The sequence below is a fragment of the Corvus moneduloides genome, chromosome 14 (assembly GCF_009650955.1).
Source record: "Corvus moneduloides isolate bCorMon1 chromosome 14, bCorMon1.pri, whole genome shotgun sequence".
Taxonomy (NCBI): Eukaryota; Metazoa; Chordata; class Aves; order Passeriformes; family Corvidae; genus Corvus; species Corvus moneduloides.
The window spans coordinates 10,883,669-10,911,125 of NC_045489.1; the positions used below are offsets into that span (position 1 = coordinate 10,883,669).

Here is a 27,457-nt window from a genome sequence, read left to right on the forward strand (position 1 = left end):
GGAACATGTAGGAATTTAATTGCTGTGAAGGTGGGTGTTTCTCTACAAATTTGTTTGAAACTGGGCCAAGCTTTTAATTTACTGTGAGGAAAATACTGACTGACAGACAGACAGACAGACAGATACATACCCACACAAGGTGCCCTCATTTGCTATCAATAACCAGGCTAAAGTGCAAACATGAAGAGAGTGGGTACATGTGAGATAAAAAGCAATCTAGAGAGGCCTCTGGTCTAGATGGGGATCCAGCCCAAAGCCATCCAGCAGTGAAACAGAATAACAATCCCATCTCTTTTCTGTCTCTCTCCATCCCAGTCCCTTCCCTTGGCACTCCTGTTCTGGCTCATGACCATGTAGTTGTCTGCAGAGGTCCTGGCATCAAGAGCGAGTGTTGAGCATGTACACACAGATATTCACATGCATAGCTCTGAACAGCCATTTTCTTTAGATTTTATCTTTCTGTTAACTAATCCAAGAACACTGCGATCGAAGAACACAAATGATCTGTGCAGAGAAGAAAAGTCATCCAAGTTCCGTACAGGCTGAAACGGTACTGAGAATGCTGGTGTGCCATATAAACACTTCAACTGAGTATCCCTTTCCTTCTAAATTCAGATTAACATCCCCCCAGTGAAGTATGACATCACAGTAATTAGTCAGAGCTTGGTCATTTATTTGCCACAACATAAAATCCTTTCAGCCCCAGCTGTCCTTCCCTCCCCTGGTTATGAATGCAGAATATTATGCTTAAGAAGGAGAAGGTGGTAAATAACAAACACATAATGATTACTAAGAATAATACCATGAAAACTGATATTGGAATAAATGATTAAACCTTTTCATAATCAACTCATTTATTAAAGTGAATGCCTTAAAGTGAAAGCTTGTCATTTATGGTGGCGTTTGCAATGGACAGTTACTCTATGTATTTATTCCAAGAGTACATTTTTGTACTTCAGTAAATTAAGAAATACTGATTTTGGGCAAGTTGTTGATTTTACTGTCAGAACATATTTAGCTTTGAGAAATGATTTTATTAACCTATTTCATAAGTCTCTCTAAAAACACAATTTGTGAGCAACCCACATTCTCTTGATTTAAATGCCATTTGTAACTTAGCCAAAAACTAATTTAAGTGGAGATGGGCCACATTCATTTTTCATTTATGTTTATGTCATTCTGGAATAAACTCAGCAGGTCTTGCAAGGATATACTCTTGTTTCTAAGTGAAAATATCATTCCCTTATTTTCATTGATATAATTCCAGATTAACATGCTTGACTTCAAGGGGATGTGATTATTTCTTAGGGTTTTCTGGTTATCAGCAACAATTTTGGAAGAACTAGATTGAGCGAATTTGATACAGTTACTTTTCATAACATGCATTCTTGGCATTTATTTCATGTCTGTGATTTACTGTGTATGTGAAAAATCTCAAAGGTGTGGATTTTGTGAAAAATTTCAATAAAGAGGCTTACTTAAACTCCCACAAAACAAATCCTCAAAACAAGAAATGCTTCCAAAGGCTCTATGTTGCAGAGTGTCCACAATATGACTTCTCTTACCAGTGAAAAATTATACAGAAAATTATATAGTATTGCTATCCTTAGAAAATGAGACTGGCCACATTTTAGGGGACATGCTTATATGCCATAATTTATTATAGTTTTCTTTTTTAATATCTACTGTTATGCATTCACAATTCAATTGAAGATTATCTCAATTTATGGGGTAAGACCATATCTCAGTTTCCCAGAATGCCGACAAAATAAAAAAATTTTGAGAAATGTGCAGGAATATTTTCCTGTAGGTGCTGCAGCATGGAAGCACCTGGAGTATTCATGGAAAAAAAAAGTGTTTATTCTTGCTTCTATGAAAAGGAGACCCTCCCCCAGATGAATGAAGAATGATTTGCTCTATGACATCTTTTTTCTTACTTAGGACTTTGCAGAAGCCCATTCTCCATGGCATTGGAACTATGTTGTAGGGTGAGGTAAATGAAACCTGTTTCTGGCAAGTAACCAGCCTATGAAGAACTAGGATTTTAGGACTATTTAAATGTACTTTACAATTTTAGCACATTCGATTTCAGCCCAAAATGTTTACTTTTAAAATTTAGTTTTAATTTAATAAATAAATAATTTGTTTTCTGTATTTGCCAGATCCCCTGCTGAGACTTATTTGCTAACGGGTAGTTGCATTTTTTGAAAGGAAATGAAAACTATTAAAACTCACTATTTGAGATTTCGTCAGACATTTTCTTACTGAGCAAAATCAGCAAAAATTTGAACACAAATACACAGCACATATTACATTAGGCAAATAAAGCACTTGTACAGTCTGAGAGTGCAGATCTAGAAGGAGAAGGCAGGGAGCAGACGCTGCACTCGGCACCCTTCCCTGACCTCAGAGATACCTAATCTGGTTATGGGTGCCCCAGGCAGTTGTTAGATGTATCCAAGAAGCAAGTAAATGTGCTCCAGGCAGCTGTGGGTTCCATGAAGCATTGCTCCTGCCGGCTGGTGGGCAGCAGAGGAGTGGGAATGCTGCTGGCTGTCAGCTCCTGCTCGGCACCTGCACGACCGGCTGGCCTCAAGGAGAGGAGCCAGAGCAGGAGCCAAGGTGCCCAAAAGCTGTAAAATCCTAAAACAATTACCAGGCTAATTTAAGATTGGGTTTAGCACAACTAAGTCAGCTGACCCTGCTCCACTTTATATGAAATAATTACACATCGGCTGGATCTGAGAGAATACAAAGGCCTGTCTGTCCTAGAACTGGGAACACGGAGGCTGAGCTTCCCCCTCCCCACATTTGTGAACACCTAGGGTTCACTGAAACACTAAACACATGAAAGCACAAGAAGTTTCACCTCAACATGAGGAAGAAGTTCTTTATGTTGAGCGTGGCAGAGCACTGGATCAGCTGCCCAGGGAGGTTGTGGAGTCTCCCTCTCTGGAGATGTCCAAACCCCCCTGGATGTGTTCCTGTGTCACCTGCCCCAGGTGACCCTGCCTTGGCAGGGGGTTGGATTGGGTGATCTCCAGAGATCCCTTCCAACCATAAGAATTCTGTGATTTGGTGACATGTGAAATGGAACACAGACACATTTTCCTGCTCTGATTCTAGTAATAAAATCCCCAAGTGGTTCTGTGACAGCAGCATTAGATCCCTTCATTTGACCCTGTGAAATTTGGTAAGAACTACCCAAAACATTGATCCCATGCTCTTCAGGTATGTGAATGCAAGACCACAGTCATTTGCTGTTATTCAAAATCTACTTAGAAACAAGCAACAAGCTTTTACCATTGTTATGCATTATATTTTAACTGTGATTTTGCAGTTGTGAAGGATGGAGGAAAGGGCAGGGAGAAGATGAAATGAAAAATTAACCTGATCCTGGCTATTAGCTTACACAGTCCATAATAGCTTAGTACATCACTTGAATTCCTCAAGATTTTTTCAAGTACAGCTTTCTCTCATTTTGAAGCTGATTAATTCAATTATTTCTTGGCAAAGGCCAAGTCCTTCCTCGTGCTGTCTGTAAGTGTGGCTCACTGACTAGTCAAGAATACCATTTATGTTTCTCCATGATTATCTCCATTTCTTTTTTAGCATAAACTAAAGATGTGATAAGTTATTTTATTCCTATTTCTTTTACCATGCTCTTGACATAAGAACTGAAAAGCATTTTGAGAAACTGAAATGCAATAGCTTCACCACAATACTGCTGTGCTGTAATTACTTACTGTAATGCTCCTCCGTGACTTAGAACAGATTTAGATGTAAACAGAATATCTATTTTTTTCCATTTACTAGTTCAAGCAAATCAGCCTGAATGCTGGACTAAAGGAAAGCACTTAAAATTTCTAATTAACTTTTTAGAACATCTATCTCAGAGTAGCAAGCAACTTTCTAAAGTAGATTGTATTCTTTACGTAAGCCCCTCTATATATTCACAGGCCATCTCCTGGGAAAAAAAATCAAGTGTGGTTTTACATTTACACACCTTAAAATAATCATGTGAGTGAGTGGAAGAGCTACTCCACACTTGCCATTCAGAATTATCTGACACATCCAGCATACTTGATACACAATCTTGGTACAAGAAAGTAAGTGATCTGTCTCTACAATGTGTATAAAGTGACAACACATAAAAAAGAGGTGTTTACCTGAGTGATGTCCATCCCAGAGTCACAACTCAATGGCTGGGTTGATGTGAGGCCATTTGAACCTATTATTGTTGTGATCACACCGTTCTCATCAATTTTCCGTATCATTGTACCATCAACAAAGTAAATAAATCCATGCTTATCTACAGTGATACCTGGATGAAGGGGAAGGGTAAAAAGAGTGTTAGTACTGGCATTATCTTGACTAAAAAGTATGAGCTTCAAATGTTTCCCCTCAGACTCCAAAAATCGGCCTATTTAAAAAAGTATGACTTTTTTCCCCCACCCATTACTATTTGAGGCTTATACAAACTGTATATGGAAAGTTCATACCCATCTATCAGACTTTGACTTAAAGAGAAAGAGGGAAGATGTGAGGATGAAACAAAACGAAACAGCAGAGGCTTTGCTTGTAATGTAATTTTACATAGAACAAGGCTCTTCAATAACTTCGTGTCTATCACAAAGTGGGCAAGATTAGCTTTTCTAAAAACTTATCTTACAATTGATTTTTCTTCATTTTCATTTCACTTTCTTCATTCTTATGCAGAGACAATTTTTTAATTGCTGTACTGTCTGAATGATGAGAGTGTCTGAGCAAGGAAGAAGCATCCACATAAGGCCAAAAAGACCTGTTCTGATACGAGCTGTACACACAGTTGGTGCAGACCAGGCTCTTCTCAGCAGGCAGAAGGAGAAGCTGTGCTGCAGGATGTATCACAGTGCAGTGCTGCCCAAAATGATGGTCCTGCACTGGAACCAGGCTCATGACAGCTGTAGTCACCAGCAAGAGCTGGGGCAGTTCTCCCACTCCTGGAACTGCAACAGCTCCTGCAGCACTGCACTGCACAGGAGGGATGGAACTCAAATGCCAGGGCTCTGAAAGGTCACCATCCTCTGTATTTCAGTGGGGAAACTGAGGAATGGAAGGTTTGCTGTCTCCCACCAGCAGCTTTGGGACAGCCATGCCACAACTCATGCCCAGCCTTGTTCTGCCCCAGTCTAACAGCTCCCCTGCAGTTCTTCCTGCATTCAGTTTGAACTGTAAGATCTTATTTCCCTCAAATCCTGAAAATGTAACTAGAAGAGCACTTCTATTCATGTTAGACTTGTGAAATCCTTTCTACCAAAACCGCTCAATTTCTTGCTTTAAACTACTTCATAATTTCCCATTTAAAGTTGCATAACTTTGCAATTATAGCAGCTGCTGTGCACAGCCAAGCTAATCTAATAATGAATTTATGTTCTGCTACACAGAAATGAAAGGCAGAGGACTTGAACAGATGGTTTGGACAGTGGCTTATATGGTTCTTGATTTTTGTCCCCTGCATTTAGCACAACTGAAGGCTGCATGCACTCTAAGTTTACAAAACACTTGTCTGCAGGCCAGTTCAGGATCCCACATGTCATTAAAAAAGAAAAACAGCCTCAAACTGAATTTCCTCAGCTTCCAACCCCATCTCCTTATATTTAAGGGCTTTTTTAATATACAAGAACAGTTACAGCTGGGGGAAAGGGAGATCAAGCAGTCTGGGGAGAAGAGACAGGACCAGGAAGCCCTGATGCAAAACATGCATCTCCCATGGGGCTGGGAAAAGGGGGAGATGGTCTCCCCAAGCCCCTAAATATATCCTTACCTGGCAGCTGGAAATCCCTGGGGATTGAGTTTGAGTTGCATACATAACTGAGTATAATATGCTTTCTCTTGCAGTGTTAACACCAGGGGGGAGGCTTCCAAGACAAATTACCCACAACTGTTTCTGAGGTGCCTCTTCACCACAGGTGATGGTCAGGCACCCTTGTCTGAGGGTATGATCACAATGTTCTGAGGATATCATCATATAAAAAATCCAAAAGCCACAGCAGTTAACTTTAGTGTGTAACACTCCCTACTGCATCCAGCTCTCGGGTTATCAGCACAGTGTTGGGAGTTGAAACTAATTTAAACTGCCAATGCAAAGTATCCACCTGTCTGTGAACTGCTGCTATAGGAGGGTATTCACCAGCCTGTCACCTCCTCCATCCAGGACAAAAAGTGTCCATGCACTGCTAAGTGCCCAAGGTACAGGGCTAGACTACATCTCCTCATTATGTGAGATGGCTGAAGATGCTGCGGGACAGATGTCACCCGGGGAACTGAAATCATCTGGTGGGGGCTGGATGGGTCAGCTGGGGAAAACTGGGAGGTTATAAAAAGGCTAAAGGAGGAGCAGACAGTCTCAGAGCATGACTCCCTGCCAGACTGCAAGCTCATAAATCGTGACTCCTTGGTACTGGCTCCCTTAGAGGATCTTCAGTCTTTAATTAGAAAGTAACTGTGCCTTTGGAAACTCCAAAATGACTGGCAAGCTCCTGGCTGTCATCTGCTTCTGAGAAGTCCAAACTCAAAAGGCTGCAGGTTTGAAGGTGAACTGAGGTAAAGAGCGAGTCTGAGAAGCAAAGAGATTTGTTTTGGTGTTGGGAGTGACCTGTGTGTTCCAGTTTTGTCAAGGGATGGTCTCTTGTACCTCTATCTCACTGAGACTGAATCATGTAGCGATATTAGATGGGATCTGATTTGCTTTCCAGTGTGGTTCACAAGCTGAAATGAGAAACCTGATGCGGGTGGGAAGGGCAGCACATGTGCTGTGTCTAAGCCTGCCTTTGCAGAGGGGAAGTGCTGCACGGTAAGAGAGGAGCTTTGCTTCTCAGCTGGATCAGATCCACACCACAGATAACACAAGGCCAGGATCTGTCACTAGGGCAAGTGCATCTTCTGTTTTGTGCAATTTCCCTGAGAACAGATGGCTGTGTTGGCTGCAAATCATCCATTATATAAAAATCAAAGATTATGCTGCAATGAAATAAAGCTACTCAGCTGTGTTGTTGAATGGATTTCAAACACTGACTACATAAGAAAACCAAGGATCTCTTAATGTTTCTAGCATTTATGTTGCTCTCCAGCCACTGCAGAAAAGCAACCTATCTGCAAGGGAAGGACATATGCCAGTGCAATGGCATAAACAAGCCCATGTCTTCAGTATTTGCACTAAATTCCTGGTACTTCCTAATAAGCCAGTTTCTTCAAGTACCAGTGCACAGATGTTCAACAGTGACCTACTGCTTCCAGAGCTTATGACTCTACAGTAAAACAACACAACTTTACTTACTTGAAAAAATTACTTATGCATAGAAGTCTTGTTGACAAATACCCTACATAAAGCATCCATTGGAAAACAATACAGATTTGCAGCTAAACTGTCCCAATTTATTCATTAGAGTTGGATTCATTAATGCTCCTGTCACATCTTACATGATGCTACATATAATCTGTACTCCAAGAGCTTATTCTTAATCCTTTTCTGACGTACAGTGTAACGCAGAATCAAATCACACACAGCACAGCAATTGTGCTTTAATCACTGAGGAACTGGGGGAGGAAACATGCACATGCTGAGGGTAATGAATTGCACTTGAGTGCAAGTGGGAACACTGCCCACCCCACGAGTGAGTAAGAAAGGTAATATTTTTTTTCAGAGATGTAGTTTGCATCAGGCTCTCAGTCTGATTCTGTTTTTCTTTTTTTAAGGAACTGTAGCACTGAATTTTATGCCCAACTGATGATGTCTTTGGGCACTAAAGGGACCTGTGACCTATTGCACAAATGACAGACTTACCCTGCTTCCGTACAGATTCCTCATTAAAAAATGATGCTTGGATAAGGACAAAATAAATCTGTGCCAGGATTTAGTCCTGTTGTTTGACTCAGAGCTGAATATCAATCTCGCTGAGTGACATGCTTGCGCTGAAGGACTGGTTTTGGTAATATTTTAGTGGCTGGAAATGTCCTACATAGGGCTCAATTTTGTACCTGAATGTAAAACAGTAGTTTTTATGAAGATCTATCTCCAGTGGATTTACACACAGACATTCGGGAACAATATTTGTAACATTCAGAGGTCTTTTAATCAGTACCATTTGAATTCTGTTAACTAACATTAAAAATTAACTGCTGGTAATGCCGTCAAATGTGGCGACTAAGTATTATCACTAGAAAGACTATTCAGAAGATTCTCCTTTTTATAACTGTTTTCTTCAACAAATAATAACTAGTACAGGGGCTGGGTACACCCATGATAAACACAGAAAGATGACTATAATCTCTCCTGTTATTTGCTCTCCAGAGTGGTTTTGGTTAAAGGGTTGTTTCCCTTGACAGCTCTGCCTTAGTGCACATACATACACCATAAATGCAAACAGGACTCAAAAAGCAAGCTGATTGCTTTTTGTGTAGTTATCATAGGTATAAATTCAAAATAAATATGATCATTCCGTCTAGAAATTTCAGCATTCATGGAGTTAAGCTTATAGTGCTAAAAATAGGGAATAAATATAATATAGTAAATTCCTTATTATTTTCTTTTTTCTTTTTCACCCCATATTATATCCCACAGTTGCATTCTAAGGGAAATCCTTTTCAAATGTGTCAATAAAGAGCAGCTAGAACTATATGTTGCCCACTTCTAGAAATTCTACTTTACACTTTTTGCTCAGCCATAAACCTACAAATGAGCATTCTATATTGAAAAATTCTAATTAAACTTCTGAAGAATTTTTAAAACAACATCAACAACTACTGGTGAGGACAGATAAAAGAGAATGCCACCTTCTGCTGAAGAACAACTGTATTTAGAAGGAACTCATGATTCTCATAAACTTTTAATAGGAAGAAATGAATCAAATTGTTTAATTACCATTTTATGGTGTTAAAAGGGCAAATTACATGCCATCCATTTCTAAACTTCTAAATGTCTTCGGTGCTTTTAATTAAAGCTGCCATCTAGAAACTAAAGCAATTTTATGCAATTAGTTATTTATAAGTTACCATAATACGCCATTCAAACTATGATTCAAGTGATATGCAGTCTGTGGCCTTGTGATCTTTGTCATCTTTACTTCCTTACTGTCTCAGCTCTAGCTGCAAAATATTCAGTAGCTCTTTGTCAGTTGGAACATGACTTCAGTACTTGCGCTTGAGTGTTGTTCTCTTTAGAGGCAGATCAGTAGACTTGGAGCAAACAGCGTTTTTAACTACTGACTGAATGAAAATGCTCAGCTTCCAGCCTGAGACATGATGACTGGGGTCATCCTGCTGACATGGGTGAATAGAAAAGTGAATGATTTATGAATTCAGAGGAATGCTGGATGAAATTTAGGAAAAACCTGCTGTCCAAAGAATTGACAATGTTCTGCAAGTTTTCCATACTTTGGAAATCATAGGTAGCTAAGGCTAGTGAAGAGAAAAATGAATAAATTTAAATGAATCAAAAATGGCATGAGATTATTTTCTTTGCTGATTTTATGATGCATATATGACAATGATTCGAGGCTGCAAATCACTTCGGCTTGTCTATTTCTAACTTTATATATTGCTAATGAAAAATCTCACCCCATTCTATTTTCCTTTTCGAATTCTATGGAAAGGTTAAAAAGGTCTTAGGAATTTACAGAATAGCAAAGATTGCTGGAAAAATAGCATTAATCATTACCTTTGACAAAGGGGGTTTGTTGTCACAAAAGGCTATATTAGGAATTTGGTGTGCATCCTACTGAAAGTAAAAGGAATCTTCTATCCGAACAGGACCAGTCCTAAATGGGTTACTGCCCATTTGACAAATGTAAAGGTTTAATCTAAGCAGCTGTCACAACTTTATTTATTTTATAATGTATTGCTGAGGATGAGGAGCAACAAGACTGATTATTTCAGGATGCAAGATACTGGAGTGAACACATCTTCAAAACCATGATTTTTTGAAGTAATATTCCCTTAGTAATGTAATTGCAAGCAAACTAGATAAAACTGCACTGCAGAACTGATTTTTAAATTATGCTTTCATTTGCGTTTCTATCTCATGGCCATTGGTCTGAGCGAAAAAGTTCTTTGCTATGGCTGTGGATAAGGTATTTTTGAGCATGGGATTTAAAACTTACTCTAGCCTTCTACATTTCCCTGGTGCTTTCTTTGAGGTCACTGCATCTGTAGTGAGGTCACTGCACTGCATCCAAGTACTCTGTACTCAGTGTGCAGTTGAATTCCTCGAGGCACTGACATGGCTTGCACAGACAGTGTGTGCCTGTCTTCTAGTTCTAGATGCTGGTCCAGGTGTCAAAAGCAGACACTGCAGGACCTTAAATGTTTAAATCTTTAGATTTAGTTCTTGGGCTTCCAAAAGGTGTAAATCACTTCTGATGTTTAGGTGGCGTCACTGGAGGGACGCACTGTTTTCACAGTAGTTACGTAGCTTGCATTTCCAGCAGAGCTGTCCTGTGTGAATGCTGGGCACAGACACAAGGTAATGGAAATCGGGTGTTAATCAGACACTTTTCTTACCCTGCTGCCTGGGAGACACTGGAGCTCAGCAAAAATGTGGTAACTTGATTGCCTCAAACTTCCACTGCCTCTGTCAATTATGCTTAGAAAGTCAAATCTATTTACAGGTCTAAAGCCCACTGATTTCAGAAGGGCAGGGTAGGTAAGTGTTTAATGGTGTTGATTCAAGCATTGGCTTTGCAGGGCTAAGTACAAGTCCTAGCTATTTCCACTCATTTTAGTGCTTCTTACTGCTCCAACACCCGATGACTAATCTAGTTAAAATCAGGACACGATCCCCAAGTGCCTTATCATAAATACTAATCAGATTGTTTAAAAGATAGTGCTGGCGACCAGATGTGCCATAAATAATTTTTATAAAAAACCCCTCCAAACCCACCAAACAGAATTCCCCACCCCAAAATTAAAATCTGTTACTTGGTAAAGTTTAAGTGATTGGAATTCAGTCAATGATTAATATCTTGTGTAGTTACTTCTTCATTTTCAATATCTTCTTGTGTAATAAATGTGTTCAGCTTGTCACAGATCTTATTTTATGTCCCCACCTTGTATCATTTCACATTCTGCTTAAGTACTTGGTCATCTATTACATGACTCATTAGTCTGAGATCTCTACAGAATTAAAGAAAGTTGCAGTAAAAATAATATATTGAAGTTCAAATTTCAACTACATCAGCCATGCATGTTTAAAAGCATCTTTCAAAGTCAGCTCAACATACAGTAGAGCAAGATTAATGTTCACCAAGCCCCATCTCTAGTCCTTCACAGAGAATTGGGAACAGACTGAACAAGGCTACATGTGTTTGCTACCTGTACAATGAAAGTTGTGGAAAGATGAAATCAGAATTGATTAGTGCCACTTCGTGATACTTTCCTGTCTCGCATTTAATTCCTGGTCACTAGGCAAAGGCAGTCTTGTCAAACAAAGATAATGAGAAATAAACATTGATGAAAGACTTAAATAATTAGGACTCTCCTCAAACTTCCCTGCATGTTCAATGAAGTAGAAAAATAGGTATGAGTTCAGAAAAGTTAAAGCACTATTCAAAGCAACTTTTATCCAGGTAAGTAAGTAAGAAAGAGAATTTGAATTTCCACCTATTAACACAGCTTTGAGGATGTTACCAAACAGGATTGAGGTTCACAAGTATTACACTGTAGATATTTCTTATCAATTCTGTAAATGGATAAACAGAGTCCTCCAGATAGCCCTAATTCAGTAACAAGCTGGTAGCAAAAATTAGTCCAACTTTTAAGATATAACTAACCAAGGTCACACAACCACTAAATTGAGTCCTTTTTCACATACTATCTTTCTATCGAGTCGGGGGGAAATTTATTTTTCATTTATAATGGGAAAAAGGAATACTCATGACAAAAATAACAAGGCAAGTGGAGTAAAAAAGCTAATAATATTCCTGCACCAGCTTAAAAAATAAATACAAATTATTCATAGAATAATGCAAGTGATTATATTTAATCATAACTTGGCAATTACTCTGCCTCTGGGACCTATTGTTGCACTGTAAAAATCTCAGAGGTATGAAACTAGAAACAATTCATTTATTTCTGTGGTCATATGCTATATAACACTGTGTGTCTGTGTGTCCAAGGATTTTTAAAGGATTTTAAATGGTTAAGAAGTTTTTGTCAAAATTTCCTGCCTCCTAGAGAAAATAGTTTTCTTTATACTGTTTGAATGTCATTTCAATAGAAATATGACATCTTCTGACTTGACAAGTATTTCAAGAACAAGCAAAATAAGTGATCCAAAAGAATCTCTAAAACAGCATTAAAGTTTGGGAGACATCTCTGTCTCTTAATAAAGATCTATGGGTACCAGGCAAATACTTCCTTCTACTTTCCAGGGTTATTCAACCTCTTACAGTTCAGGGGAAAACAAGGACCCGTACCTATGAGGCTGTTACGACGCTACACTGATCACACTCCTGGTGACCACAAACTGATGCTGCCTTTTGTTAGCCCTGTACAAAAAGGGCATGTGGCAGTCCAGACCTCCTCGAGATTAAAATAAAAAATGTAAAAAACCTGATCATTTCAACTGATGTTATTTAGAGGAGATGCATAAATCTAAAGCACCTGAGAGTCACTGCCTGAATTTGCCAATAGAAGTGTCATTGTCTGCTGACAATTTCTTTTTAATAATTGCTGGCTGCCTCAGAACTCCTGACTCCTGTTTATATTCCTCTTAATTTCTTTATGACTAGAACCTTCTGTTAAGGAAGTAAGTAGGGGTATATTTAAAGTAAACAGCATATCACAACATTTTCATCAACATATTTCCCCACTAAAAGTAAGATGGAACAACTGTATTGTAATTGGATATAATCAATTGTAATCAGAAATAAAACACTGATCACTTTCAGAGTCACACTGTCCCGATAAAGGATCTGAAAACCTTTATTTCCTACTATTTTTAGAAGTGATCCATTACATTAATTAGCTGCATGAAATTAACATTTATTTGTACTTACCTCACACTTACCTTCTATCATTAAAGACATGCTAAAGTCACTCTATAATTACCATGTGTCTCTTGCTAAACCTTAAACCAGGATTATTTGCTTGTCTTAGAGGTATTTCTGCCTGGATATACATTCTAATTTCCTACTGATGTACAGCCTTCCTTTATTAGCTCACGAAAAGTAATCAAACCCTTCCTTTGAGCCAGCTGTGAGCAGGCACGGGGGAAACACAGCATAGCACAGCCCACGCAGGGCTGTGCCTCGGGAGCTGCTGAGTACCCTTTGTTCCAGGGATTTCAGTGGGAGTTGAGGGTGATCAGCTGCTCTAGAGCACCAAATCCAGAGACTTTATCGCTGTTCTAATGCACACTGCAAGGGGATTAATTGTGGCTTTGGTGGGGATTCAAGGCTTCACATGCATTTTGCCTGTGACAATACCGGATGTACCCTGACAGGGAGGCTGCAGCAAAATGCTTATTTCATGTGCAGCAGGGGAGATGCTCATCTTTTACAAAGCGTTAAGAAAGGACAAACTAGAGTTCCAAATACATTTGATTTTGCTGGCTGATTTGAACAGTCCTGACTTACTGTGTATGAGTAAGCTCTGTTAACATTACAAGACTCACCTGATGCATAAAATCTAAAAAATGGACTTTGAAACCATGTAATTTGCTCAAGAGTTACATATAATTAAATGTTTCCACCTTGCAATTGAAAGGTAATAAAATAGGAGTGCTGTCATACAGGGAAGAGTAATCAGAGGATTCAAGATGGAGCCTGCTGCCCATGCTGGTCCCTCATAAAGGACTGGTAGTACTGTGGACATGAGTAAGCCTCATGAAGTCATTTGGCTTAATAGCTGGTTAAATCATTGCCACAGACACATTTTTGATCCATTTGCATCTTAGTTCCTAAAAAATGGAAGGAAATGACAAATGACCAACACTAAGTACCCCAGATATGGTCTTTTCTTACCTCTTGGGCTGTTGAGTGAGGCCTCGGATGCCTTTCCGCCATCCCCACAGTGACTCTGGTCAAAAGGAAGGCACTGATCACCTGTTCCTGCCACCACGTCTGCATTTTTGGCCAGATCCTTTGTTTCAGTGAGAGATTTTGCTTTGTAGACTTTTCTGGTGTTGGTATCTGATAAGTAAAGGGATTCTGACACTGGATCAATGGCCAAGTAATATTTATGTGCAGGACTTGTACTAAAACAGAAGAGAAGAGCATTAAAGTCAACTTGTTTTTTCTTTTACATCTCTGTGGCAGCATGACAATTGTATTCTACTTATCTGAAGACATCGGCTCAGTGATCTGAGGAGGACAGAGGCATAAGTGAGAGCAGCTCAAAACACCACCAGTGTCCTGCTATAGAGCCTGACCAGTGAGTTATGGGTCAGTGAGCTGGGGCAGAGACAGGTACTGGGGGAGTTGGTCTGCCCACCAGTACCAAACCACTCAGGATAAAGCTAACTGGAGTGACTCCAGCTTAGTTATAATTATCAAAAGCAAGGTCTTTTTTCTGTATCTGATACCGCCTAGTACTCTTGGCACTGAAAACAAATCTATGAGTTGCAGCAGAGTGAATCACAAACTGTTCTGCAGGGGCACAAATACCCACTCTAGGATATTTTTATGTTTCTAAACCTTAGGAAATATGAAGGTGTGAAATATGGTGCCTTAATTCATGCAGACTCTTATTGTCAGGAGCAAGGCAGAAGGCCAAGTACTGTCAGTGCTACTAGGCATGAATTAATGCACCATAATTCATGCACTGTCACTGCCTTACTGAGATTATAAGATGTTATTTAAAAAAATATTTACATATGTTAATTAAATGGTGGGGATCATAAATTCTAATCTGAAAACTGGGCTGCATCTTATTATCCAGTAAGACTTTTAGTTTCTCTTTCAGTGCAGAGTTGATTTCCAGTTTGAAGAAATTTTTTAAGCACATGGCACACCATGCTAGTGTCCTGAGCCTGCTGAGCCTGCAGTGGAGCCTAGCTAAAAACCCAGATAGAGATCCTTTAATCACACAGTTGGTTATTGAAATGGTGCGAGAGAGGCACAGGCTGAAAGTTTAGGTGCTCAGACAATATTTTTAACAACTACCAAATTCCTCTAAGGGGGATGAGGAGATTTCTGACATGGCTGGGTTTTACATGCCCAGTTAGATTAAAAAGATTGTGAAAAAATACCCCCTCTTATTTTTTTTAAAGAGATATTTTATTAATATTGGTACAATTAACTAACACTTGTGATTGCTGCAACAAAGTTGTGAAGCGAGTTCCTCCTCTCACTTTGGCCAGTTCTGTTTGTGGTGGGCTTGACAATGCTCAGTGATATTCCCAGAGCTGGAAATGTGAGGGCAGTGGTATGATGAAAGATGAATTAGAGGATGAGCTAAAAGCAATTAATGCCAAAGAATCACCACTATAAAATTTTGTTCATTGAAAATATCAAGAACCATTTTTGCTCTCTGGATTGAGGTCAGGAGTGACTGACCACCCAAATGATGACTTTAAAAAAACCTATTTCTATGAAAAAAGTTACAAGGAGAATTCTAGATTTTAAATAAACATGTTGTTCAGTATGCAGAAATTGCAGAGAACCAGGGGTCACTCTATACTCTCCTTGTAGACACATTTTCTGTCATCCTTGCTGTTACATTTAATAGACCAGCTGTTAGAAAACTCTTCATGTTTATGCTTAAAGCCTTGCATACTAAAATGCTTAAAGAGTACTAGTAAAAAATGGAACAATTAAAAAAAACTTGCTCTTTTTGCAGAAGATTGTAATCAGATATAAATCTGAGTTGATTTAAACTAGCCTTTTGAAAACTATATGAAGTAGACTAGGATTTAAAATTAATCTTTTCAGTACTATTCTGTACTAAATTTTTCTCTATATCTTTCTCAAAGTTTAGTTTCCATTTTTACCAGTTAAACAGCTTTGCTATATCTTACGAAAATTATGATGACAAGAAAAACAAATGGGATAAAACGTTTGTAAACAGTCAAAAATAGTATCAGTGATGTTTTTCGCTCAGTGGCTGTCAAACTCTCCCTTATTACACAGTATTTTCTTTTTACATCATAAAAAGAACTCTTTTCCCCCTGCTCTTTCAGAGGCCAGAAGTTGTGTAGAGTATTTTGAAGCCTTTTCCTGCATGAACTGTCAGGAGCCATCTTTTACCTGCTACTTCTACATGTTTCTTTGAGCATTCTAGAAATTTCCACCATGACTATGACCTTTAGCACCTCAAGAGAATGGCACACAGTGAGACTGTCAAGTAATCCCCTATCACCTCAAAGACTACATTAACTTCAAGTGATTTCCTCCAATTTTCTACAAAGTTCACTTGGACAGAATAGTGACAATTATTACTGTTATTAATAGGGCTGGGGTACTTGAATATCGTCATAACCTGATTTAACTATAGTTGAAGCTCATCTCAAGAAACTAGTACTAGTGAACAGGTATTAAAAAATATCTACTTCATAAAAGAAACCTCTAAATGTAAAAGCTGATTTATGTTCCGAATGCATTACAGACAAATGTAGTTTACAAAGATACTAGTCAGTTTAAAGCAAGTGGAAACAACCCTTCAGTTAAAAATGGAGACTTCCACTTACCAAGTAGGAATTATTCTTCCTTTTTAAGTTTTAATTGTAAAATCTATGAGATGTGACATAATCTGGTAAATAATTTATAGTATTCAATAGCAGTCCTGTGGCTAAAATGAGCAATTCCAACCAATACTCTCATGCTGTAAACACAGTTCAGTCCACATTCTGCTCCCTACTATGCCATGAAGTTACTGTCTTATATTGTACTAGTGCTGGTTTATTTATCTCATTTAAGTACTAGAACGCTAAGAAGTTTATTTCTACGGAGACAGGGTGCCTTGCTGTCTCTTTCTAGCATGCAACATCACTTCTGCAGCTGGACTGCTGGAACCATCTCCCTCGCCATCTGTCGCAGAAGCCGAATGTGCAATGTTCACTCCTTTAAAGAAATCCCTACATTGCAATGCTAAAATGCCAGCTGGAAAGGGGGAAAGCCACTTGCTTTGTCTTTAGCTGGAGCAGCAAGGACTGAGCTGTGACACAGCATCCTCAGTTCTGGGCTCTGCCGTGCACACTCTGTAACTGGCAGATTTTAAAACTTGTGGTATCCTAGAACCTCTAAAGCACAGCCCACTATAGTGTGTTTCTGCAGCTTTTTAACTATTTTTTTTGTTGCTAAAGCTCCAGTTTCCTTGGATGGCTATATCTGTGATCAGTCAAACACCATGTGAAATGGGTATGACAGCTATGAAATGCACTCTCAATGTTCCGGTTTAAACCTCTCCATCTCTTCTTGGTGATCAGCAAACTGATTTTTAGAGGAAGACTTTACTCCTTCAATGGGAACAAAACAAATCTTCTGTACTATAAACAAAGGTGAATTTGATTAACATTTGTATTTATTAACATTTATATTTATTAAATTCAGAGTGTTTCTCTATATCCAGACTTCTAACAGGACTTTTGTAAGATTGTCTCCTCGAGCCTTGTTCACATATCAGTTATTACATTTTACTTACCTGTGTCTTGTGTCTCTATTCCTGGAAAGACAGATCAGTTCAGGTTTAAAAAGAAAGAAAAAGACAAGAAATGTTAGTCCTTGAAAGAACTGTGTTCTTTTCCTGACTGCTCACAGAGCTGTATCCCATCAACAAAACATTGTTTATCCTCTTACTTGGTATTTCTTTCTCTCAAACTGTTTCCTTTGCACTGCCCACACATTGCCAAGTTAATTCTGAACAATCAGCACACAGAATCATCACCAGAAATGTTAGCTAGGTGGATGTTAAGTAAGAAATTTCATGTATTAATGTCCAAAATCTTCCCTGCCTTCCCCTGTGTCCCTCAAAGGGAATGGGAAGCTGGGGTGATTACAGGCGAGTCGTTAAGGGCAGCACAAGCTCAGCCTCTGGCAGGTCTGTGGTGCCAGGTTTGCTCCTGTCTGCTTAAACTGAGCCACATCCTCTGCTGCATGAGGAACAGTGTAATTGTATTAATTGTAAGCATGGTAAGTCTACAGGCCCAGTGCTGTGACTTGACATGATACTCTGCATGTTTGCTGTGGAATTATGCAGTATTCTTCAAAAATATGCAACGTGGTATATTTTAACTTTTGGATAAAATGTATGAAAAACCTCACAGGAAGAAAAATCAGCTTTATTAATTCTTCAATTTGCAGAAACTCATTATGCAAGACCTGTTCTAAAGGCCACTTAAAACATCCTATTTAACTGACGACTAAAAGTAAGTTTTCTGGTAAGTAAGTTTGATAGTTGATGACATGCATGGCCACAAAGCAACTGCATGTGGCTATTTCTTCAAGTCCCAAGGGATAAAAGTGCACCCTAGTTTTCACAGGCATATCACAGCCAGGATTATGCACATTAATCAGAGAAAGTCAATTATTTTTTTACCTTAATTCTAATATGCCAATTGAATTTCCAGAGGGAAAGATCCTTCTGACATAATTGAAGTCCCCAATATAGACACTTCCATCAGGCCCAGAAGCGAGTGCAACTGGGGCAAAGAGTTTGCTGTTGAGGGCAAGTCCATTGCAGTTGGAGCAAGAGACACTTCTCTGGTGTCCATTGCCCATCACAGTGGAGATGACTGGAGGCTGCTGGGAAATGAACAGGTTTTCCCCATTTCCTTTGTGCAAAATTCCTAAAGGGAGGGGAGGGAAGAAAAAAGAGACAAAATAAGCCAAATGTATGGCATTTAAACTATTCTGTAGTTTAGGATTATGAAATCCTCTAGACAGCCAGATTACCAAAATAGCAACAAACATTTGATATTTTAAAGACTATCACAGGGTTCCACTAATCTTTTCCAATTTTGTTCATCCCAAGCTTCACTGTCACCATTTTGTTCAGTAGTGGCTAGTGACTATTTTAAAGCCAACATCATGAGGAGAACTCACGGTTGGTTAATGCTTTAACAAATTGACTGCTAATTGCAGTGCTATCTGGTTTCTTGGGGATTACTGCTTTAATATTCATTTTATTCATAAATTTTTATTAGGTAGCAGAGGAATTTCTTAGGCAGTTTGAATATTTAATTAAAGGAGATTAATAGCAAGACTACTATGCATTTTTCACAAAAGAGCACGGAGTGGCAGTACAAAATCGATATTCAAATTTAACTGCGAGTCCTTCATGGTATATGAAAATGGGGCCAAGTGCAGCAAAGCCAAGTTAAGAGTCAAGGAGCAATTGTGAGGCACAAGTGTCTTCCCAGCATGTCTTCCACCATAAAGGCTAAAACATCTTCCCAGTGTATTCTAGCACTGTTCTGCAGCATACATTGTTGAAAGTCTTCCCACTTACCAGGTTAGTGATACCAGAACTAGTACAAAGATGTATTTTCTCAAGCTGATAGCTATAGTGTTTATTTTAAGTAACAATGTGGTAATATATTTAAGAAGCATCTTTGAAATGACATGTTGTCGCAAGAATTTGGCTATTGCTGAACAAAATATAGGTACTCTTTTAGATCCTAGTCCAAAATTTCTTATTTCCCTTGAAAAGCCCAGTACTTCATCAGAAAATTGGCACTATTAAAGGAACAAACACAAGGGAATTTACTTTCTGGAGGACTCATGCTGGGAAATGAGAATATTCTAGACACTGCAGGAAGTACATGTGGAGACATGTCTGAGTTTTCCCAAAGTACAGCAAATGTATTTATGTATTGTCTCTACCAACTTTTGTTTAAACTATTTTTTGTGACTTTCAGGTAAATCTAAAGCTAAAATTCACCTTGGAAATTACTGAATGTTACCACAGCTATTTTGAAGAGAATTATATTTTTAAAAAATTATTTATGAACAACAGAGGATAGAATGCATAGATTTGTTTGAATAATAGCTTTGAAAAAAGCATCCTGGAAATATGCCAGTAAAATAAATGCCAATATTCTCTCTTATGCAGTGGATAAAAATACTATGAAATGAAGATGCTGGCTTTGTCTGAAATTACGATGTTAAGGTAATCTTTCAACATCCTCTTAAAAATACCAGTAAATAATTAGGGCTCTGGAGAATATGTTTTACTGTCAATAAATGTGTGTGCTTAATATCAGGCTTCCAAGCTGCTGCTTTAATTTTAGTTGATGCTGTGTTGCACTGGGGTTGAAATTACCTTAAAGCATAAAGTCTCTCTAAAACTACTCCTCCTTGCCCCAGATAAATAAAAATGGAATCAATGCACTTGCCCATCAGAAGAAAAATTTAATTCAGATAACACCCTGAAAAATTGGTTAATACCACATTCATTTGTATTCATGAGATACGGTTGTCTTTAAAAGACCTCTATGCAGGAACTAATATTTATGGTATCTGTTCTCTTCTTGATTATGAGAAATGCCCTGATGATCTTCCAAACTGACAAAAACCTTTGTACCAGAAAACATTAAACTCTAATCATGTCACAAATTAGAAGTGATCTAACATCCAAACTGGTGGGGAAAAAAAAAGTGGGAAAAGAGCAGTAGAGTAGAGCTGAGAACAGGATGTGATCCGTTGTTAACCTAACAGCCACACAGATGCAAAACTGCATACATTTGAAAAACTTGAGTTTCCAATGACAGCCACATTGGAACAATATTTGTTATCTCACATCAATTCTGCTGGAATCAGGAATCCTTTTTTTCCCCTTTCTTTTTGTAAATCCTTACATCTGGCAGTAGAACACAGTTTTCACTTGCTAAGGTTTCTGCATGTCAATACATGTACCTCCACAGCTTACTATGAACTGCAAGTCTGAAAAATTGCATCTATTTCTTTTTACTCCGTTTATTTTGTAACTTCTCTAAAATGAGAAGCCTTCATGGGGAGGGAAAGAAGAATATCTGCCCTGGCTCTGAGCAGGAATGTGCACAGTAGTAGACTTGCTGGGAGACCAGGCTTAGTGGCTGAAGTCAGATATAAGCTCTTCAGGACTAGTAAATCAAGCAAAGTGCTTCTAGTTTTAGTTTGAAAATAAAATTGCAATTTGCAGTACAGAATGTTATATTCCAATACTGTTGCTGTACGTAATCCAGTGGCAGTGTTTCAAAATCGTGAAAGTTTCATCCTTCTAAAAAGAGCAGCTCTTCATACAGAGGAGATGCTTTAATTAAAAGTGAAAAATCTTAATATATTCATGCTCAAGAAGGCTACTCAATACTTTTCATATCAGTCATGGTGGCATGGAGATAAGTCTGAAATACATAATTCTGGTTTGAATCGTATTCTTGTCCTTATCTAAAGTCCATTTTATATATCTGAAAAAGAAGTGCAGTTCACTTGTTTTTAGGTAAGACCATAAGCACACTTGTTACTTTTATCCTTTGGGTTACCACAGTTCATTATTTGGTTTTGTTGCTTTAATATGAACCTACAGGCTGCTCTGGTAGGTGTGAACCAGCTTCTTTATATCTGCCCTTAGCTGCTTTTCTAGTTCTTGTACACGAGCCAGGTGTGGGTGCTCAAAGCCTGTAACAGTCCTGAGGAACCTCTGACACATCCCTGAGCCTGGGCTTTGTTGCCCCACTGGAGATGCTCTGACATGCAAACTGCAAACAGAAGAGACCCTGGATTTCAGCTCAGATGTGCTTATGCCCTCCCCTCCCTTCCCGTCCTGTGCCTCAGAAAGTGATGGGTAAAGATGTTTGGCAGCTTTCCCTGACTTCAGCCTTGATCCGTGTCCAGCACAGTGGGAATATGCAAGGAAGAGGAGCAAGTGTAGAAGCTGCACATTCCCCACCCACATAGTGGGTGCAGCCCAGCTGATTTGAGAGGAGGTGGCTTGAGGCTGACAGGTCAGTGCCCTCTGGCATTCTCAGCCACGCAGCTAGACGGGGGGAGGGGGGAAAGGAAGCAATTTGTCACCACATACCTTGTGCTCACGAGAGCAATGCCTTAGCCCGGCTTGGATTGTAATTGCATACTCTACAAAATCTCAGAACATGTTAGTGCCTATGGGGTGAATTGTAGTAGTAACCACTGCAGTTATCAGATAGTCATACAAATTGGAGTTACTGCCAGCAATTTACTCTTGAAATTAAACTATGCAAGTGGTAAATTGGCACTAAGGAGCAGACTATGGGACTCAGTTGGGGGCCCAGCTGACTGAGGTCAGATTTCTCTTTGTGTTAAATGTCAATAGCTGGCATTTAAAAGAGACAATCTATACAAACCAATAAGACAGGGAATGAAAGAACTGCTGTTTAAAATGTCAAACTATTTTAAATCAAAACAGAAATCCAGATCATTTACAAACTAAATCTGACCTTTTGTATTTGGAATATTTATACTGTAGCTGTGCATTCAGCAACAGAACTTGTAAAACTTGAGAGCCATACATCCGTGCATGAATCTTCATCAGCAGAAGTTTGCAGATAGAAATAGATTCTATTGGACTGACTCTCAGCTGGAGCAAATTGAGGGAACTTTACTGAATCCAGTACTCCGCTGACTTGTAAGTGCTAAAATCTGACCTCAAGTTTCTCTTTTCCTGGACAATGAAATATCTGTTTATTGGGAAAACCATATATAGTTACCATAATTTATCTACAAGTATTGTTTTAGTAATTTAGTCTCACTAGTTCCCAATCACAGATGTTCACGGAGGAAAAGAAACCTGGTATAAAATAAAAGCAATGGGAAAAAATATTCAAGCCTCCATGCTTGAAGAATCTCTCTGCAGGGTTAATGTTATGACACCAAAAGCATTTACAGGTTTTTTACTAATGCTTTGAAATGTTGTGGATTGCTTGTACTGAGGAGTGACTTACTGTGCTTCTCCACAGAGTGGGCAGCCACAAAAGCTGCTGCACACTGGACTGGCAGCGTGGGTTTGGAAGTGCTGGTCTGTGATCAAGCAGGGTTTGTCTGCCTGGGGCTGTGTTGCTATGAACTGATGGCAGTCATAGGATGAATTAGGGGTGTAGACACTTCACTGAGAATATAACACACTACAGACTGACCTGAAATGTGCCACTTCTATACCAGCTGTGTGAGAATGAACCCAAATTAGTCTGCCCTTTTCCCATCCAAACGACCACAATGTGTTTGCAATCACAAGAGTCAGTGATATTAATGTCTAAACCCTGGGAGCCAGAACATTAAAAATATCCTTTCAGATGGCATTTACAGTTCAGCTCTCAATAAATGAGGGTGCATATTCAAAGAGGATTACACATTAGGAAGTGTAACACTTAAAATCTGAACAATTAATTCCTTTAAAATTTGTACTCTCCTTCTGCGTGGGCAGTTAATAAAGGAGGGACTTACCACTTTGTGGATTTAATACATGGTGTTTGTTTATAGACCAGCCACCCAGATTTGAAGCATCCATTTCAAAGCCTTGAAGGATTACTGTTCTCTTCTCCCATAGAATAAAATCAGGACATGTTTCATATTCATATCCCACCGACACTGGAAACAAATAATTAAAGATCTCTCAGTCTCTTTTTCTCTGTGAACTGCTAGGCAGTTTTTCATTCCAGTTTTTGATATTCATCTGTTAAGTAATGATGCCACTAATTTTCCTCTGCCTGATTGCTATTGTTGAATGGTATTTTTTTGAAAAAAGGGTTTTAAGAGATTAGTATGTTTTTACAACTATAGTAACTACTGCTTCAAAGCAGAAAATTGTCTGTGATATCAGTTGTGGATTTCATAAGATTATAAATCTCCTCCAATGACTCCTGACTTGATTGTTTATTGCATTTCTGCTAATTACCTGAAAACGAGCTTAAATAGAAAAGAATCCATGCTAAAACAAATTGGTTTTGTTTGCTGACTGTAAAAATTATAGTTAGGCAGAAATGGATTGACAAGCACATTTATAGAATTACACATTTATCTTAACAGGCTTGCACATTACCAAAATACCCAATGAAAAATCTTGAATTACCCTAAGGATGGTGGGTCTTGGGGAACTCAAATTGATTAAAACCCTTTTCCTTTAGTACTTCCATAAAACAAAACAAAAATTCAAAAGTTTTGATATCTCTAATATACCAACCTTTCAAGAAAAATTGTTTATCTCTACTAGATTTCAGTGAAACTCATCATAAAGGAAGAATATTATTTTTAAACCAAATTCCATAATTTGACCTAGGAAATATTGAAATAGTTCAATCTTTCCAAAACAAAAATGTTTCAAAAATATTTTAAGATACAAAATTAAAAAAATATGAAACATTTTTAATAGTTTCTTTTCACTTTTTCTATGTAACAGCTTTAGGTATATTTTACTTCAACCATAAAGAGTTTTAATACCACCTAAATTCCATTATGGTATACAATAAAAATATTTTGACCAGGTCTAACAGGGAGCATTTGTGTTTAAGATAAATGTTTTATGACAAACTGAAAGCTGCTCCTTACAGTAACAGCTTCACTATTTTAGCAGAAAGAGCCTGTTTTTGCAGCTAAACTCTGACTTGTAAAAATCCCATCTCCTTAAGTACTGTAAATACTGTATGTTTCCAACATTACAGGTTTCAGTTTGAGGGTCCAGCAGCCACTTTGTCCAATTCTTCTGTTACAGGAGCTCTTACAACCAACACCAGCAAGGCTTCTGGGTACCGCCCTGAGGCGAGAGACCAAATAAGGCCATGGAACTTCCAGAACAGCCACATCCTGTGCTGGGATGAGTCACAAAGGTTCAGTAACCGAACACATTATTTTCTAGGTGTTAATGCAGAGAGAAGATAAAGGGCAGATTTTTCCTGTGAAGCAACCTCACATTTGCCACCTACACATTAACATCTTCTGTCCAGTCATGCGCTTAACACGTTCAATCCCAGGTTAGCTGTGCGTGCTTGAAAAGAGCAAAACCCTGAAATGCAGCCCCTCAGCCTGGCTCAGTGACTCGTTAGGGACCCACAGGACCGATCATCAACTGCTGGGAGGGACCGTGCTGAGAGCTGGGTGAGGGAGGCATAACAATTGAGAGCATCTGGAATCCAGGCCCACGGATCCATTGGAGCATCTTTACCAGGGCTGGAGCTAACTCCATATAGTGTCAGTATTCCCTGCCTACAGCTGATGTTTCTGAGCAGCCAAATAAGCTCCAGAGGTTATCACCCCCTTTCCTACAAGTTCACTGTTCCCTGCTCTCACAGTTACTGTGCATGGCTGTCTTTTTGTCCTCTCTCATCAGTGAGAGACATATGGACACACTTCGTGTGCATCTACAACCAGGCTTCTATGCAAACTTACCCATATTCATGAAAGACACCTATGCTCCAAAAGGAAGTATCTGTGTGATCTTAAAGCGGGTCTCCTGAGCCATCTAACTGGAAGTCCTGCTGTACCACCCATGAAAGTTTCCTATCAGTCATTTTGCATGCCAAGTAACCAAGGCAAAGCATCATACTGGTAAAGTCAACAGGATGATTACAGTGCCACTTGAGAAGTATTTTGTTAGGGGCAGGTTTTGAAAAATGTAAGTGAAATTAAAATCTCTGCCAGCTTACCCTCATTGTGGGGTGTTACTTTCTGATCCAATTAATTTGTAGCACTTTTTTGAGATGACTGAGATTTCACTGTATGAATGTGAACTTCAGTGACTAGTTTTAGACATTAAGTCAGCAAGTACAGTTCTCTGCAGTCTCAAAATGGATTTCGAAATCTGATCATCTGTACAAAAACCCAATTCTTTTCATACCACTATTGAGAAGGGTAATTGGTACCAGACCTATAGTATAAGGGCTGTTGCCAAAATAGAGGTAAGAAATAAAAGACACAATTAACCAGGAAAGTAACCTCTATTTCAAGCTCCTCTGAGATATTTGTACTTATCTGCATCCATCTTCTTTGAACAATGAATAAAATGTACTCAACCACAGCACCTGGTAGGGCTGTTGGAGAGCTGGTTTACGCTCAACCCCAAGAGGGATCATCCTTGCAGACCCCTCAGTGCTGCTATGTGGGACGCAGAGCCTTGTAGGAGTCTGTATGGAGGTACACAGGAGCATATATCGAGGATTTGACTGAAATAATTTTCTTGTGTTAGATTACAAGGGGACATAGACTTTACCCCCAAGCTTTTGTGTGTCAATATCCACATGATGCTTCTTTACTCAGAACAAAAAAATGCTGCTTTGTCATCTCAGTTGTTACTCTGAGAAAATGGCCTCTTGTGAGGAGCTTGGGGACTGGACACATGCCAGCAAACATTTCTTCAACAAGTTTAAACAGAACCATTTGCATGTGGAAATATGCTCAGAAAGTCTTGTTTTCTGTAGCTGGTTATGTGATCAGTGCTGTCAATAACCCTGAAGAAAAATATAGATGTTTATAGTATTTAGAAAACCAAAAGCAGATGGTTATAATCCTGAGTTCCAGGACTTCAATCTGCTCCAATTTAATTTAATTTAAATGAAAACTGAACAGAATGCATTACTAAATATTGGTAATATACTGGCAGAGGAAATTATTTTGACAAAAATTCATATAATGGATGCAGATAAAGGTCTCTGAGTAACGACAGTGTGTCAAATTAAATAAAGCTTTATTGGAATCTAACAAAGCATGCTAGTAATGCACTTAAAATATCAAGATTTTTGCTTCTATTTTGAAAGAAGCATAATTAACCTAAACTTTATGGAAAAGAATTTAAAAAATTAAGCACCAATTAAATAATTTAAAAGTTGTTATCCAGCACTATTGTGTAAGCTTTATTCATATTTAAACACATTAAACTCATCTACTCCTAATTTGGGAAACTAACTACAGTATCATTTCATGAGATGTTATGTATTGGAATTAAAATGTTCTAAAGTCTGGATATGTACTGGACTTCACAATCATTAGAGGACTCTTAAATGACGCAGTGGGAGCAGGGTAGTCAACTGCTCCCTCTCCAATGTGTAAGTGACAGCCTCTGGACACAGGGCACACGTAGCTGTGCTGAGGAAAGCCCCAGGTGGCACCTGTGACCCACCTGGTCCTGCCTGATCACCCATAGGAGTGCTCAAGGTCAAGCTGGAGCATTTTTTTATTTCTGGATTTGCACAAATATCTGCCAACAACTAACTTAATACCTTCCCTCACCGCAAAAACAAACAGGAACTGGTATCAGCAACAGGACGAGGCTGGATCTGCCCCTTCACAGGCTCTCCTGTATCTCAAGAGGCTTAGAAGGGCACTGCCGCTCCTTGCCACACATCACACCTGGGGTGTTCAGAACCCTGGTGTCAGTGCCAGCACCTGACTGACCCCAGCAAAAAGTTGCCCACCCTTTTGCAGATGTGAGCCAGAAGTGGAAGATCAGATCCAGACAGGGGAGATGATGCAGCAGTTCTGGAGACCTTGCACCAAGGGTGGAGTCTGGATTTTTTTAGGCCAATGCAATGTGTGAGCTACAG

The 27,457-nt window shown here is 38.9% G+C and overlaps 1 protein-coding gene across 8 annotated transcripts in view; it reads right to left on the reverse strand.

Annotated features, from left to right (window-relative positions):
- The window catches only part of TENM1 (teneurin transmembrane protein 1), an 829,655-nt gene that overhangs the window by 44,737 nt on the left and 757,461 nt on the right, over positions 1–27,457 (reverse strand). For all 8 annotated transcript variants that reach the window (XM_032123523.1, XM_032123524.1, XM_032123529.1 and 5 more), the window contains 5 exons: positions 23,370–23,513; positions 18,511–18,760; positions 17,617–17,637; positions 14,001–14,233; positions 4,170–4,324 (listed from right to left, as the gene is read on the reverse strand). In XM_032123523.1, the coding sequence (XP_031979414.1) occupies positions 4,170–4,324; positions 14,001–14,233; positions 17,617–17,637; positions 18,511–18,760; positions 23,370–23,513 (803 nt within the window). The remainder of the gene's footprint in view (positions 1–4,169; positions 4,325–14,000; positions 14,234–17,616; positions 17,638–18,510; positions 18,761–23,369; positions 23,514–27,457) is intronic.